Below are 15,736 nucleotides of genomic sequence, written 5' to 3' on the forward strand. Positions count from 1 at the left end.
GGAGATCAACCTCCGAAAATGTGTGCGCCCATTCGGCACACATTTTCCCTGCTCACTACACGAAACGCATAGTAATGTGTACTCCGGGAGGACACAGCCTACAGGCACCATCCTTCCCTGTCATGTCCAGCTGGAATGTGATAGCCACGGTACATCAAAGTATCTCAAGAAGGGTTCAGGCACGGGCAGCCTAATTAAAATATCAAAGGCCCCATGGACCTGCCTTCCTATTGTCTAGTTCGGCTGGTGGCAGTGCATATTAATGAGAAATAATTAAGGCCAACCTTGAAGGGGCTTGGTCGTAGCATGGACAAGAGGAAGACAGAACTAACACCTCTTTGGTATGCAATGTGTCAACTTGAAGCTAGTTCCCACCCCGAGGTATGAAAGTCAATTAATGGTATGTCTGGGTCTACTATTACCATAGACAACCCCTGCCGAGCGGAACCCTTTCAGAGGGAGAAATATGTGATTTAAGGGAAAAGGGAAATCTGCTCTCATCACAAACTTCAAGGGAGACCACCGCTTTGATCAAGAGTCACAGAGGGCTCAGTTAACCAGAGAGACACTTTGATCTACAACAGACAGGAGGATGGGTGGGACTTAGGAGTATATGTTGTCACACGTTACCTTTCCTGTTGCAGAGCACTCTGGTCCTGACCACACGCATAAAAGAAGATTGTGGGTGGGGACCCAGGTTTGGTTCATTTAGGAAGGCTTAGCCTGCACCAATCACTGGGGCCCATTTGGCTTTAAAATTAGGAGATCATCCAACGACTTTGAAAGGAGTAAGAAGGACTCGTTTGGACCCTGGTTGAAGGCACAGTCTGCCTTACATCTTCTGTCAGTGAAGGAAGGACAGGATCTCCAAGAGGGAAGCAAGGTCCCTCTCCTAAACATCCCGCAGGGAACAAACAGAGATACTGGACTCAGAAGACCCGTCCAGCAGCTCCCGAACCGGTACCCAGCCAGCACACAGTGTGCCCTGCTATTTTCTGCCAGCAAGCTACCTAGGTGGGAAGTGCCAGAGAGCCTCTGAACAAAGGACAACTCTCCTCAGCTTTGGGCCATCTGCCTTGAAAGGACGACACAAGCCTTGCAAAGAAGCTAGGAGTAGTGCCACGCAAGCATCAACCAGCGTCCATCTTTTAAGGACATTGTCGAGGTAGTCGAGCCCTCGAACCGTGGCTGGCTGCACTACTGACTGTTATCACGCTGCCGTCACTAAAGCCGTCCGAGATGCCTCGACCAGCGTTCCAGATCCGCCAACCAGCACAGAGACGATTCTTGACCCTGAGCCAGTACTACAGGCATGGGGGTGATTGATGGTTTAGAAACTGATATTCATCCCTGGACCACTGGTGCCCCTGAAGTTGATTTGTCACAAGCAGAATAAGAATAAAACTATTGCATTGTCAGTATTTGGTTAATGAAGAAGTGGGAAAACAAAAATGGCAAGAAGGCTGCCCTTCTGATAAAGGTTATTTAGATGCAGAGGAGCATAATTTACAGAGATTTTGGAAATCTCCAAAGTGTGCTAAAGAGCACCAATGTGAATCTTGCCTTCCACGAAGAATTGCTTGAAACCTGAATTTGTGAAGCAAGAAGAATTGCAAAGTTGTTGTAAGCTTATCTTAACCACAGTGGCACATGTTGTTTGTATATTGCTGACCTTGTAGGGAACTTTACCAGATCAGAGGTTGTGACACTTAAGCTGTTCGGAACAAAAACTTAGAAGTAGTAGGCCTGGCATGGAAGAAAACCGGGTGGACATTAATGAAGTGCTTTGAAGTGGTGTTACCAAATCATCCTGACAAACTTTAATTGTGGAAAGAAGTGGTTGTTAAAGAAGCCGTAGTAGAGCTATTGATATATTTTTAAATATTAGCAAATTATCCTGACAAACTTTCATTGTTGAAGTAGGAACTGCATAAAACTGCTGCAGAAGTATTTGGCATTTTCAGAACTGATATGTTTTTGCAGAAGAAGCCTGACAATCTATATTTATACCGAGGAACTAAGGAAATATTTGTGGTTTATGCAAAGAAGATTGTCTGAGTTCCTACTATTACAAGTGGAGGAGAAAGAAACTTTGTTGAATAATTCTGAAGTGTTGGAACTTTTGTCAAGTTGGAGTCACAAAGAACTGTGTTAGAACTTTGTTACACAGCAGGATTTCCTTATTTCTTTTGGAACTGTGAAACAGAATCCGGCTGGAATCTGGGGAACGAAAAATTCACCCAGATTATAAGGAGAGACCGTTACTATAGTGTGAACGTAACTGTTATATTTGTTGTCTTTGAACTGCCATGGATAACCTCTTTGAGTTATTGTATGTATAAGTGTGAAGGACAGAGAACTTTTGTTAAAGTGTTTCCTTTATTTTATTTTAGGCAGGGAAATCCTCGTCTGGTTAGAGATAGTGAGGTATTTATCCAACCTTTTAAGTTAATAAAATGTCCTCTTTTGAAAAACCTTCACAAAGTTGTCCGCCTCACATTTCTGATCCCGCACAGTACCTCTTAGTATTCTGCAGGATTGCAATTCCCCCACTCCTCCATGTATCCAAATATGTTCCCCACAGGTGGTGCAGCAACCGGTCCCTCAAGAGCACCACGGCAAGCCAGGCGTATGTACAAACTATTCTACGTGGTGAAACAGTCTGCAGAAAAACAGCCAATGTAGCGGTTCTCAATGTGTCTCAGGTCCTTGACACAACTGCATCCTCGGAAATGTAGTGTCTAAGGGGCCAGCCCAGAGGATCCAGGCCCAATGTGGCTGCCGTCCTGCACTCCCTGTGTCGCTGGCACTCCTGTGCCCAAGGCTCTCATGGCTCCCACCACTCAGACCGCCAGGGGCTGCAGCGCCATGGCGCTCAGCAAACATCAGCCCGCCACTGCTGTGTTCTCACTCGTCTCGGAGACAGAGTACCGTTCAACCTATGCTGGTTTCCAGCGCTCACTCCAGCAGTGCTGTCTGAGAAAGATGCAGGCGAATGCCACTGGTATTAACGCCACAGCTGAGCCGAGGCAGCTCAACTCTCGGCAAGGGCCTCTGACAGCCTTAAATGCATTCCAAAGTGTGGCCCTCGCTGTTCCTCCACAACACCTGGATCGGCAGTGTGACATGACCCGGAGCAGCGAAACGTCCCCTAGGTACTCCTGAAAGCTTTACTCAGCATATGGCACTCCGATTAACGCATCAGAGGTGCAGAGTACAGAAGGATTCTGACTGGATTTAAAAGGTCACCCGGGAGCTCATGGACTTGCGGACATCTTGGCTCTCTCGTGCCTTCCTTCTTCCAGGTGAATTTTTACAATATAGCCACTGTTGAATCTAGGTATATACTTGAGTGGAGCCACTATCAAATATAGGAGCATCTTCACACTATAGCCACTGTTGAGCTAATGTGAATTTAAAATACAGCCACTATTAAAACCAGGTGAGTTCAACAATACAGCCACTGCGGAATCTAGGAGAAATACCACAGTATTTCTCCTAGTAATCATCTCAGTAATGACGCAGGTCAAAACGCTAGGGATGATGGTGGAGGCATCAGTGGGTTCTGAGGTACAGGTCAAATACCTTCATAAGAACAATGCTTATTACCTGCGTCTGAGAGCCATCCATACTTTCTTAAATGAGTAAAACACGACTATGATTGCCAGGGCCATTATTCTATCCTGATTGGACTACGGCAATGCTTTGCTGCTGCTAGGGGCCCCAAAGAAAGAAATGGAGAAATGCCAAGTTATGGAAAACAACGCCATTCGCACTATCAAAGGATAAAGAATAGAGAGCCCATAACGGAAGGAAGGAAATCACTGCACTGGTTAAGAATAATGGAGGAAAGAATCCCATTCAAATCCATGACCATCGTCCATAGATGTCTACATGGCGCAGCCCCTAAGTATCTGAAAAAACAATTCTCTAGATACATTCCATTGAGATCTCTACGATCAGACGATCAGGGTTGGTTGAAGGTTCCATGTTTTAGCCGAGTAACATGTATGGGGAAATCTTTCCCGGTACAGGCAGTGATCACTGGAATAAATTGCCCCTGACCCTTCGGCTTGAAAACAATTGCCAGACTTTCAGGAAACATCTTAAAATCTATCTGTTTAAATAAGAATCTGTTCATCCTAGCGAATTTCTCAAATCAGTACCTCCAGAAATTACATGTTTGTCATTAAGCTGTCTCTGTTTTGTGTATCACGCGCCCTGATGCCTGCGGGCTTTCAGCGCGCTATAAGCACATAAATAAATAAAAGAAATGATAGCCTTGCGTTGAGTCCAGGTGAATTCAGAATACAACCACTGTTGAACTCAGGTTAATTTACAATACAACTGCTGTCGAATCTAGGAAAATGATTACAGTATAGCCACTGTTGAATCGGGGTGAATAATCTGAGCATAACCACCCTAGTACTAAACCACAGTGCACTCTGTGCTCACAACAACCCTAGGCATCACTGACACTAGCAGCAGTGGGCCACACCACATTAAAGTGCTATTCTTCCCACAGAACAGGTCGGATATAAGACTTGTAACATCTGGTAACAATCGTGAACCTGGACACCACAGGAAGGCCACCGCTTCTGGTATCCGGACACAACAAATAAGCTGCAGGACCCCACAAGGAGGGACAGGCACACAGGACCCCATAATGGAAGAAATAACCACAAGAATCCACAGGTCACTACAGGGAGGCCTTTGCCACAGAGGAACCCGATACAGCTATAAAACTACAAGAGCCCAGTAAAGGAGATAACCGGGAAAGTGTCAAAAACACTGTTCTAACTAAAAACCAGTAAATGACTGATCCAAGAAGGGACCGCCCCTGAAAACAAGCCAGAACATAACCTCCGTTTCGGGTTTGGATTGAGCTGTCACTAACAGCCATAGTGAGTCAGCCCACACCAATTTAAAAGAAAACCGGGAAAGCGTCAAATGCACCCATCCAACTGGAGACCAGGAAATAACCTACCGAAGAGGGTGCCGGCCCCTGAAAATTCACCAGAACATAGCTGAATCCAAAATGGAGACTACCACCAACAGCCATAACACCACAGCAGAAGATGCCGTCTCTTACTGCAAGTAATTAAAGATATTCAGCAGTCCACAAGCCCCTGGAACACAGCACAAACCCAACCCTAAATCAATAACAGACCACAGAAATGCTATGATACAAGAAAGACAAACCAGAAAGGAAACAAACAGAAAGGAAAACGCACCCCAACAGAACAGAAACCAGCGCCAGAATTCACAACACTCTGAAAACCAACTAAACAGACTACGGATACGGAACAAGAAAAGAGCGAACACATAATACATCTTGCGCTACCTATCCAAATATGACTCCAACTCAAGGGTAAACAAACAACCGGCAAACCACCCACAAGCAGGAACACAAACAGACCTGTACCCCAACAGGACGCCTAACCAAACACCCCAAAACACCAAAGCAAACAACTCAGAAAACAGATTTGGTAAGACCCAATAAGAATCAGGGGCATAGGTGAGTACACTACCATCCACATACCCTACAATCACCAAAAACTGGAATAAAACCTGCACGTACAAACAACCAACAAGGAGGTACCACAACTAAGAAACCTGCTCTCAACTTAATTGAAATCCTCGACGAAGAGACAGAGTCCTCAACCACAAGCAACCGCCCCACCCAAGTGAGATCCCCCAGAAACACCACCCCGGCTGGAACTCCGGTTCGGGCAGACAGAAACCAACAAGGAAAATAAGATCCACTGCTCTACAGCCTACTCAACGATCCATGATGAAACACAAAACGGAACAATCTTCTTCACAGAAACATGGCTATCAGACAACTACAAGACAATCGCGCACAAAGCCATACCAGACAATTTCAAAGTATTACAGGCCAAGAGAGAGAAACGAAGAGGAGGAGGAATCGCAGTGGCACACAAAGATCACATCTGCACCACACCACTTACCTCTAACCTAGAAGACTGCAAATCGCTCCTCATCAAGATCAAGTTCAGCAAACAAGCAAACGTACTGTTCCTTCTGATCTACAGACCTCCATCCTGCAACCCAAACTTTGCAATGAAGCTCACTGAATCCATCGCCAACCTTTCCACCTACCATAATAACCTTATCTCCCTGGGAGATTTCAACATCTGGTACAAAAGAGAACAGGAAACAACAACAAACTCACTCAGCGCCCTTCTGCATACACTCCACTTCAAGTAAACTGTGAACGGATCCACCCACAATGCTTGACATACCTTAGACGCTATCTTCTGCAGAGACTGACTCGCCGTTGCTGCCCCACAAGTACCAATAATGTGGGCCGATCACTACCTGATCCCTTTCACTGTCAAACTCCCTACCCTCATTCTGCCCGGAAACACAATTCGGCACACTACCAACAAAAGAAACTGGAGGAGTCTTGACCTGGAATCCTTAACCGAACTGCTGGAATCAACAAAACCAAACATCTATGTACTAAATAGAATGACCTGTGGCCCAGCTGTAAAAAAACTTGACACCTGGATCTCAGAGGCACTAGATCAGCTAGCACTAGCAAAAACGTTCAAAGCCACTGCAAAAATAATGGCTGCAAGGTGGTTCACAGAACTGAGGGAACTCGAGAAAACAAATCGCAAACTTGAGAAACTATGGAGAAACCATTACAGTCAAAATAAAATAACATCAACTCAGAATATCCAAATCAGCACACCTTAACGCACAAAAAATATACTACGCCACAGCAATCCAATCAGCAACCAACCCTCAAAAAGAACTCTTCAAAATCAACAAAGAAATGAAAAACCCAACATCCTGCAACAAAGGCATCATATCATTTTAAGCACTATGTGGCAACATCACCAACTACCTAAGAACAAAAATAGAAACAATCCAACAGATCATTGAAGCAAGCCACGCAACAACAAACACAACCAAAAGTACAGAACTACCAACAATTGGCGCACCACTGACAATAACAAATCTCAACCAATTTGAACCCATAGATGAAGACGCCTTCTCCACAGTAATAAACAACACCAACTTCACGAGATCCCCAAGAGACCCACGCCCCCCCAGGCATCTAAAAAGAAATCCTCATCCACAGCACCCCAGCATCTTTCTTGCGGCTACTGACAAATCTATCCCTAAAAACAGGAATAGTACCAAACTCCTTCAACTCTGCCTACATCATGCCACTCCTAAAAAACAAAACGGGAAGCGCGGAAGACCCCACCAACTACAGACCTATATCTAACCTACTCTTCCAGGCGAAACTACTTGACAACCATGTATACAACATTCTACTCAATCACGTAGAAACGAACGGAATACTCAACCATGCGCAAATCGGTTTTAGACCCACGAGAGGAACTGAATCTGCACTTCTAGCCATATGAGATTACCTAAAAATAAATGCAGACAACAACACATGATCTGCCCTCATACTACTGGACATATCAGCCGCGTTCGACACAATGAAACACACAACACTCATTGGGAGACTAGTGGAATGCAGGGTAAAAAACAGTTTTACAATGGCTAAAATCCTTCCGCACCAACCGAATGGAAAAATTGTTCCTACCACCATTCACCTCTAACACCAAATAGATCTCCTGGGTCGTATCACAGGGCTCTAGCCTCTCTACACTCCTATTCAACATCTACATGTTCCCCTTAATGAAAACCATTAGAAACCACGGGCTGACTGCCTAGAACAATGCAGATGACACCCAACTCATTGTTAAGATAAACACAGCGCTAGAGCCAAAGACCCTGAACTGCCTCACTGACACATGCAGCTGGATGACAACCGCAAGCTTAACCCAACAGAAATAATGATCTCACCCCCTGAGGACAACACAACTGATTTAGCCACCTGGCATTGGAACCCAACCGGAAGCACCAGCTGTGATACAAGATCTGTGAATAGTCATGGACACCGGACTCTCACTAGAGCCACAAGTCAACGCTATAACCAAGAAGTGTTTCTACCTCCTGCAACTACTTAGGATCCTCCCCTACCTCTCCTTCCCACACAGAACCATTGTAGTCATCTCCCTTGTACTATCAAGAATCACCTACACGAACAGCCTCTATCTTGGGATGCCAGAAAGACTCACAAAAAAACCTCCAGTGCATACAAAACACTGCAGCAACATTCACTTGAGGCTAAACAAAAGAGATCAAATCACACCAGTCTGGAGAAGCCTACACTGGCACCCAATAAAAAAAGAAAAACACATCACAATCAAAGCCATCGCCCACAAATCACTGCATGGACAAGGAGCCGAATTCCTCCGAGCCCAGATCACCCGCTATGATCCAGGAAGAGACCCAAGATCAAGCAAAGACCTCCAGATCGAAATGAAACAGTACAAAAAAAAGGAAGTTTGGAGGAACTGCATTCTCACATCTAATTGTAAATCTATGGAACTCTATCCCAAAGGAGATGAGAATGACAGAAGACCACCACACCTTCAGAAAAAAGTGAAAACCTGGCTATTCAACTCACAGTGATTAACATAACCGGGAGCTCCCCGAATTATCACTGGAACCTGAGATGATCCAACAACAGTACGAACCCTGGAACTAACAATCAAACACATCACACCAACCACTAACCTTATGCCAGGTTCGGGTCTCAAGGCACAGGAGTGGCATGAACCAACCACCCTCATTGCGGTTCGAGGGGCCCTGCAAGTGTTAAACTTACGCAGGTCTCTGCAACCCTAGCAGGGAAGGAGGTTTAGGGTCTTGTTGGTTGGATGGGTACAGGGAAGTAGGTCAACCGGAAAGAGCTTTAGGGAAACAAGTGGATGGGTAGGGGGAATTGGGGAAAGTTCCTATCTAGCATTTGCATACATATTGATTACAATACACACACACACACACACATCTAACCCCATAGACATACAAACATAGATTTTGACTTAGCTTTATGGTGATCCAGAACATCTCTGCTCTTGCGAGTTCTTAATCCAGGCTGTCCTTTTGGAGAAGTTCAACACTGCAAAAAAGCACCACAGTTAGTGCCCTAAAACAACATAACTGCATGTGGCTCACACATGCCTCTACAACTTGTTGGAGCATTAAGCGCCATGCACTGAGTCCCCTCATCCCCTGTGACTTCCTTCCCTAATGCAGCCGCTTGTAGCGCAAGTGCAGCGTATCTACCACCATAGGGTCTAAGATCTGCCACTCGTGGTCAGGCGTGCAGATCTGCCACACATAGTGTGGGTGTGCGGGTCTGCCTCACGTGGCCTTGTTCGGGTCTGCTGCACATGGTGTTGGCATGCGGGAGAATAGCAGGTGAGTAGTACGATCCCAAGGGTTCCTAGGCTAAATGGGCGCTAGGCTGCTGGTTAATCTACTGTTAAGGCGCTGGGTAGTGCACATGGCAGGCTACGCACAACTTATCTCTTAGCGAGGCAGGGTCCAGTGAACTGGTGGGGCTAGCCCCCTGTGTGACCCCCCCTGCTTCCGTCTACTTATCTTTGCTATGCGATGGGCCATAGTCTTTCTCCTGGGGCGAGGCCCCTCGCGCATGCTCTGAAAGTTCTTGGCTGGAGCTGCGGGAAACGTGTCCTGCTGGGTTAGCGTCCTGAGCACAAGCCCCATGCCTTTGCCATGCGCATTTGCGTGAGCAAGCCACACCCAATGATGCTCCCTTCTGTAGTTTCTGGCCCAGGTGCTGCAGGGAAATGCGGTCCAGTAGGCTTTCACTCTGCAAGAAAGGCAGAGAATCCTATGAAGAATTTTTACTGAATGTTTTGAAGGATGAGGCTAAAACACAGGCAAGCTGGCACTGCCTGCTGTGTGCGTTTGGGTGCCTGCTGTGCGAGTTTGGGTTCCAGAGTTCAAGACCCTGTCTGTGATCCTGACAACTTACCTGCTTATTGCTCCTCTCCAGCATACCCAAAAAATACCACACACGATCCAATGGATCAGTCTCACCTCCGGCAAACAAGCCATAAACCCTCTGAAAAGTAACTGCTACAAAAATCCCAGCCACTGGACGTTACCCTTACGTAGACAACAACCCCAGTGCACACAATCCGAACAGCCCTAGAAAGCAGATCTGCTCAGCTGCCAGTTTCTCCTGGTTCTACAAGCACCAACAGAAAAGCACAACCTCTTTCCTACTCCCTGTTCCCCAACTAACCTACCCGACCCACTTTCTTTTATTATTATTATGATTGCATTTATTGAGCACCGACCTAGCTTCGAGAAGCAACGGAGTGCCTTACATAGGTATACAACAATACAGACATACGACGGATTGATTTACAGAGGTATACATCAGTGCAGATGCATAACAGAGCGTTTCTCAGAGGTAACAGGTATACAGCAGGGGGTAGGATACTAAGGGGCACAGAGGAGGGGTACAGCTGTACAGGATGGCGGGTAAGAGACAGGCGGACGGTGTCTAGCGAGTTAGGTGGCAGGGGGGGGCGATGTGATGTCCTTGGTGTTGAGGAGGAGAGACTCCTTGAAGAGGTGGGTCTTGAGTACTTTTTCGTATTATAGGAGCGTCTGATGCCAACGGGGAGGAGGTTCCATGGTCTTGGGGCTGAGGCAGAGAAGGCTTGTTTTCTGGTCCTTTCCTTTTTGCAGTGGCGGATTCCAAGCCTGCACGTGTCCTGGCGTCTGGTGGTGCACAGTCTGCCGGTGATGCTGCGATTATCCTCAAGGTAGCTCAGTGACTTTTGGGAGACTGCCTTATAGATAATGCAGCAACACTTTAAGGTGATTTGTCGGTGCAGTGAGAGCCAGTGAAGGTCGATGTGGGCCAGGGTGATGAGGTTGTATGTGTGGCCCTTGATGAGGCATGCGGCCATGTGTAGGACACTTCTCAGGGGCACAAGGAAGGACTGGATGCCTTAGAGGAGGGCATTGTTCCCATCGAGGTGGTTGAACGGTGGATCTAAAGCTGTCCAGAGGCAGGAAGGGCTTAACTTTCTGCAGGAGGGAGAGCTGATACCAAGCTGACTGAGTTTTCTGAGAATTGTGAAGCTTAGCTATGCGTCACACTTGGATAGAATTATGGAGATTAGTCATTTGTCACAACAGATCGTATAGTGTAGATTAGCCACATAGAAGAATTTAGCGAGTAGCCAAAGCACTAACACCCTGTTTGTGCTTCCTCATACACACCACCCAAACACTACACAAGCCCACAGGGCTAGCCATCCTATACCTGAACACACATCCAACACAAGCGCGCACACACACACACACTTAAAACAAACAAACCCGGCCACTGAACCTTACCCATATAGACACACCCCAGTGCATACAGCCCTAAATACCAGCAATCTACACATAAAATACACAGCCACACCCCAACACAACCAACAGTCACATAGAAACATCCAAAGCATTGGAATTTACCCATACGGATACAACAAGCCAGTGCATGCACACCTAAATACCACAATCTACACATACAACACACAGCCACACACCAACAACCGCACAAAAAACATCCCAGACATTGGACCCTACACGTACGGATACAATAAGCCAGTGCACGCAACCTACCATCTGCAAGACAACACACACAGACACCAGTTTCTCTTGGTCCTTGACTTATCCTATCATTCTTCCCTCACGAACCAGCCCCGTCCTCTTTCCTGCAGAGCCACGTGAGCGCCTGGAGACTGCCCTTGGCTGGGATCAGTGTGCAGTATAACATAACATAACATTTAGATGTCCCCTAATTGAAAGACTTTGAGCCTTGTCTAAGGGTATGGTTGTCTATTTGTATTGAAATTGATGTAGGGGTGCTGAATCTTTCTATGTTGGCTTTTGTATCAGTGCGATTTTAGATTAGTTATAAAATTAATCCTCCCTCATTGTGCCTTATATCGTTATTCTTGAACAATTCATTATTCAAGTTTTATGGTGGGCATCGCTCCATATCTTGTGTCCTTAGTCTGCTTAATATCAACAGTGGGGTGCAGGTGTGGGAAAGATTTCCGGTTATCGTAGGGGTTTCCTGTTTCGCGAATCTATGGGTTGGATCAGTTATATTTGTTTGTTCCATTAGTGCAGCCGATTGGGAGTTTTGTATAGTGCATACCAGGAGCGAGATCTCGGCCAACTAAAGCATCTGCTTTCAAGAGCTGCTGAGGAGTCACCAAAATATAGAAGTGCGCGGAACAGTTTATGAATTGCATCATGGCTGACTGTGAGAAAGAAGTTTGCAGACGTGTGTCCAGAACTATCCACCTGGAAAGGTTGGCCTGTTCAGTGAAAAATCCTCATTGAAGCCGAGGACATGCGAAGGTGCTGAATGACTAACACTGTTAATTTAAGTTAAGGCTTACTTGATATTTAAAGGCCACACAGGGTTTGTAACAATATTTGTGTTTCTGGTCTCTAGGTCTTAATTGATCAGACTGACCGGATATGCCAAAGACCTTCCCTGGTATTCTCCCTCCTCCAGTGCCTGCTGAAGAAACTACACTTACTGTCCTGTTTGGTGCACAAAGATACCACCATTAGATTGTGAGTTTAGCAGAGACCAATCTCTATGGCACTACAAAAGTTAGAACTCATTGCAGCGCCTGCCTGTGCAGCCGCATGTTGGCTTCTGTCCGCCAAAACATGCAGCCTCATTAAAAGGTCAGCGTGCCGGCGGGTTGCCTCCTGAGATCCAGGTGCTACTGGGACATTACAAGTCCTGGTGGCCCGGGATGTCAGGTGGCGGAAAGTGCAAGTCCCCATAGGGCTCCATAGGAATGAGGGCACTGAAGCACCGGTACCGTTGCTAACGGTGTCGGTGCGTCCGTGAAAACCATGCCTGCTTGGGCTGGTACTCCTAGCAGGTAAGCCCTGCCGGCAGCACCGGCCCCTGCAGGCATTCTCGTAGCCTGGCGGTCCGGAAAGGGTGCCGGTACGTTGCTACCGGCACCCTTATTTCCGGGCCACCAGAGTTGGAATGAGGCCCATGGACTGTGATTTTTAGGCACCATTACAGTGGGCAAAACATTTTTGTCCACCAAATTACTCCACATGGGCAAAATCTTAAGGCATTTGTAATCCAGCAACTGTTCAGCGAAATCAGTTTGACAGCCTAAATGTACCTTTAATTTGAGGACCGCAAGATCTTTTATTTCGAAAATGTGCAGAGTAGGTAACCTAGGATTCCTCTTCTAGGCAGTGATCCATGGACACGTTTTTAATTAATCATAAAAAATGACAATGCTCTGAGTATTAGTGCCATTACAAAAATGGGAAACCCCATATGCGTATAAGCCTTGGTCCCAACCCAAAAGGGGCAACACGGCCCAAAACGAGAGGGACGCATCACTTTAACACAAGGACCCACAGATGCCCTTGCCAATCCCACTTAGGGTGACTTTGCATGTATGGGAGCCCTGGAAGGTTCTGGAGACCTACATACTATTCAATGAAAGCACCACATTTCAGCGAGCGAGTCTACGCACGATTGTATTATCAATTGGCCATTTCAAGCTGGAAATGGTGACTGCTTCATTGCCGAGAAATAGTTATGTGCTAAAAGCGACCCTCTGCATTTTGTGAACACCTTCCCTCCACACAGCCAATGAACATTTTCTTTCTTTCCAGAGCCCTGGAATTTGACCGTTACAATCACATCACTGCTACGTACTTCCTGCTGGCTGAAAGAATTCTGCGGGAGAAGCAGAACCAGCCTCTGAACATGGTGTACAGCTGGACCACCACTGACCAAAACAGGTACAGTAGAAACCCCAAAACCTTGAACTTCACTGTACACATCAGGGACCAGCACGGCCACTGAGAATGCAGACAAACTGACAGTTTAATGAAAATGAGTGGCTGTTCCAATGTAATTAGTGCCCTGCTCACCAAGACATTTTGTTTGGTACAGTGATATTAGACGCGCTCTAGTTTTGCCTCTAATGTACCCGTTGTATCGGAGGAATTGGTTCTGCCTTCACTGCTGTGCCTACTGTAAAAAAAGCTGAACATCTCGTAGGACACCAGATCTCCTCAGGTTCTGGGATCTGGCCGAGAAATAGAAGAAAATCCTGTGACTTGGGGTTGTTTTCTCCCATCCTGGTCTTCCTTCTGACAAGAGTTATCTCGTACCCCGCAAGCTGCCTTGCAGGGACCACAAGTCTTCACTCTAACATGAGTGCTACTTTGGTGGCATTGCCATAGGCCAGCACCGCCAGTTGCCTTGGTGTCTCAATGTGCCTGTTTATGGTGAGAAGGGTTGGGAACAGAGGCATAGCCACGATTGTCAAAAAACCTAGAACGGGGATTAACTGTATTCTATTGCGCTGGGGTGAAAAGTTGTTGTGTGCCAGCTGCGTGCTGAGTAGTATGTGGTAACCCTGATGCCACTACATAAATATGTCTAAGATGAGAAACCACTCGCACTCTGCGCTTGGCCAATATAATTAGCAACAATTGGCCATATATACAGTATCCCAAAGTCTGCAACCGATTGGTATTACAGTTTATTGTGTGGTATTAGGTAAGCAAACGGCCAACACTTTTTTCCACTCAAAAGTCTTTCTCAAGGTAATTGGGTCTTTCTATAAGTTGCCAGGTATGAAACACTTGTGTATAGGCACGTTACAAATGCCATATCATATCAGGTAAGTGGATTGGAGCATTCTTCTGAAAATAGGTATTTGATGTTATTGTTAATATTAAAGCAATCATGCCCAACACACACACACACACACACACACACACACACACACACACACACACACACACACACACACACACACACACACACACACACACACACACACACACACACACACACACACACACACACACACACACACACACACACACACACACACACACACACACACACACACACACACACACACACACACACACACACACACACACACACACACACACACACACACACACACACACACACACACACACACACACACACACACACACACACACACACACACACACACACACACTTACCACATTCATCCACCAGTCACATACCCATACAGTTTCTCTGTCATTCATACAAGCACCCAGAACATTCATACTGCATTCTCATTCACACGAATGCACTTAGACACCCACTCGCATACATGCATATGTACATGCACACACGTGCACATACACACACCCTCAGAAGCATGCCCACATACATTCATACCTACAACATACAATCCGCACACACACAAACAAAAACACCTTTTCTTCCATTACCTGTTTGTTTCCCTCCAGACTCGCCACACCGCCTCCTCAGCTGCTATGCAGGCTTCCGGCTCCTGCACAGACAGAAATCAGGAATCAGAGATATCTTCCTAGTTCCTGACATGCACGCAGCAGGTTCCGTTCGACGGCTCGGATTTCCTGGAGAACGAACCTTGCTGCTCGGGCTGCACAGTGGCAGTTGTAAATACCCTCTCAGCGATGCTGAGTGGGCATTTACACATTTTGGGTTGGTCTTGTCCCTCAGGCCCTATCCTGTCAATGACTCTGGTTGGGAAATGGCTGAGAAAGCTGAGGCCAGAGTTGCACATAGCCTGAAGAAATGCCTCTGAACTTGTGGGTGTGAGACCGAGAGGGGCTGAGGGGACTTGGCATTGTAGAGTTGGAGATGGCCAGCCATGTGAGGTCAGGTAGCTGGCAGCATGCAAGTTGCTGTATTCTGAGAAGCAAGGAGTAGCGTTGATGAACATATCCCACCTGACATTGGACTGCTTGAGATCTCTGCTGCCTCTGA

At 46.5% G+C, this 15,736-nt stretch overlaps 1 protein-coding gene across 4 annotated transcripts in view; it reads left to right on the top strand.

The window, feature by feature from the left end:
- The window catches only part of LOC138447842 (SNF-related serine/threonine-protein kinase-like), a 385,199-nt gene that overhangs the window by 329,658 nt on the left and 39,805 nt on the right, over nt 1-15,736 (top strand). For all 4 annotated transcript variants that reach the window (XM_069604277.1, XM_069604268.1, XM_069604287.1 and 1 more), the window contains exon 5: nt 13,603-13,731. In XM_069604277.1, the coding sequence (XP_069460378.1) occupies nt 13,603-13,731 (129 nt within the window). The remainder of the gene's footprint in view (nt 1-13,602; nt 13,732-15,736) is intronic.

Source organism: Ambystoma mexicanum, chromosome 1p, assembly GCF_040938575.1.
Source record: "Ambystoma mexicanum isolate Mex_15411 chromosome 1p, UKY_AmexF1_1, whole genome shotgun sequence".
In the NCBI taxonomy this organism is placed as follows: Eukaryota; Metazoa; Chordata; class Amphibia; order Caudata; family Ambystomatidae; genus Ambystoma; species Ambystoma mexicanum.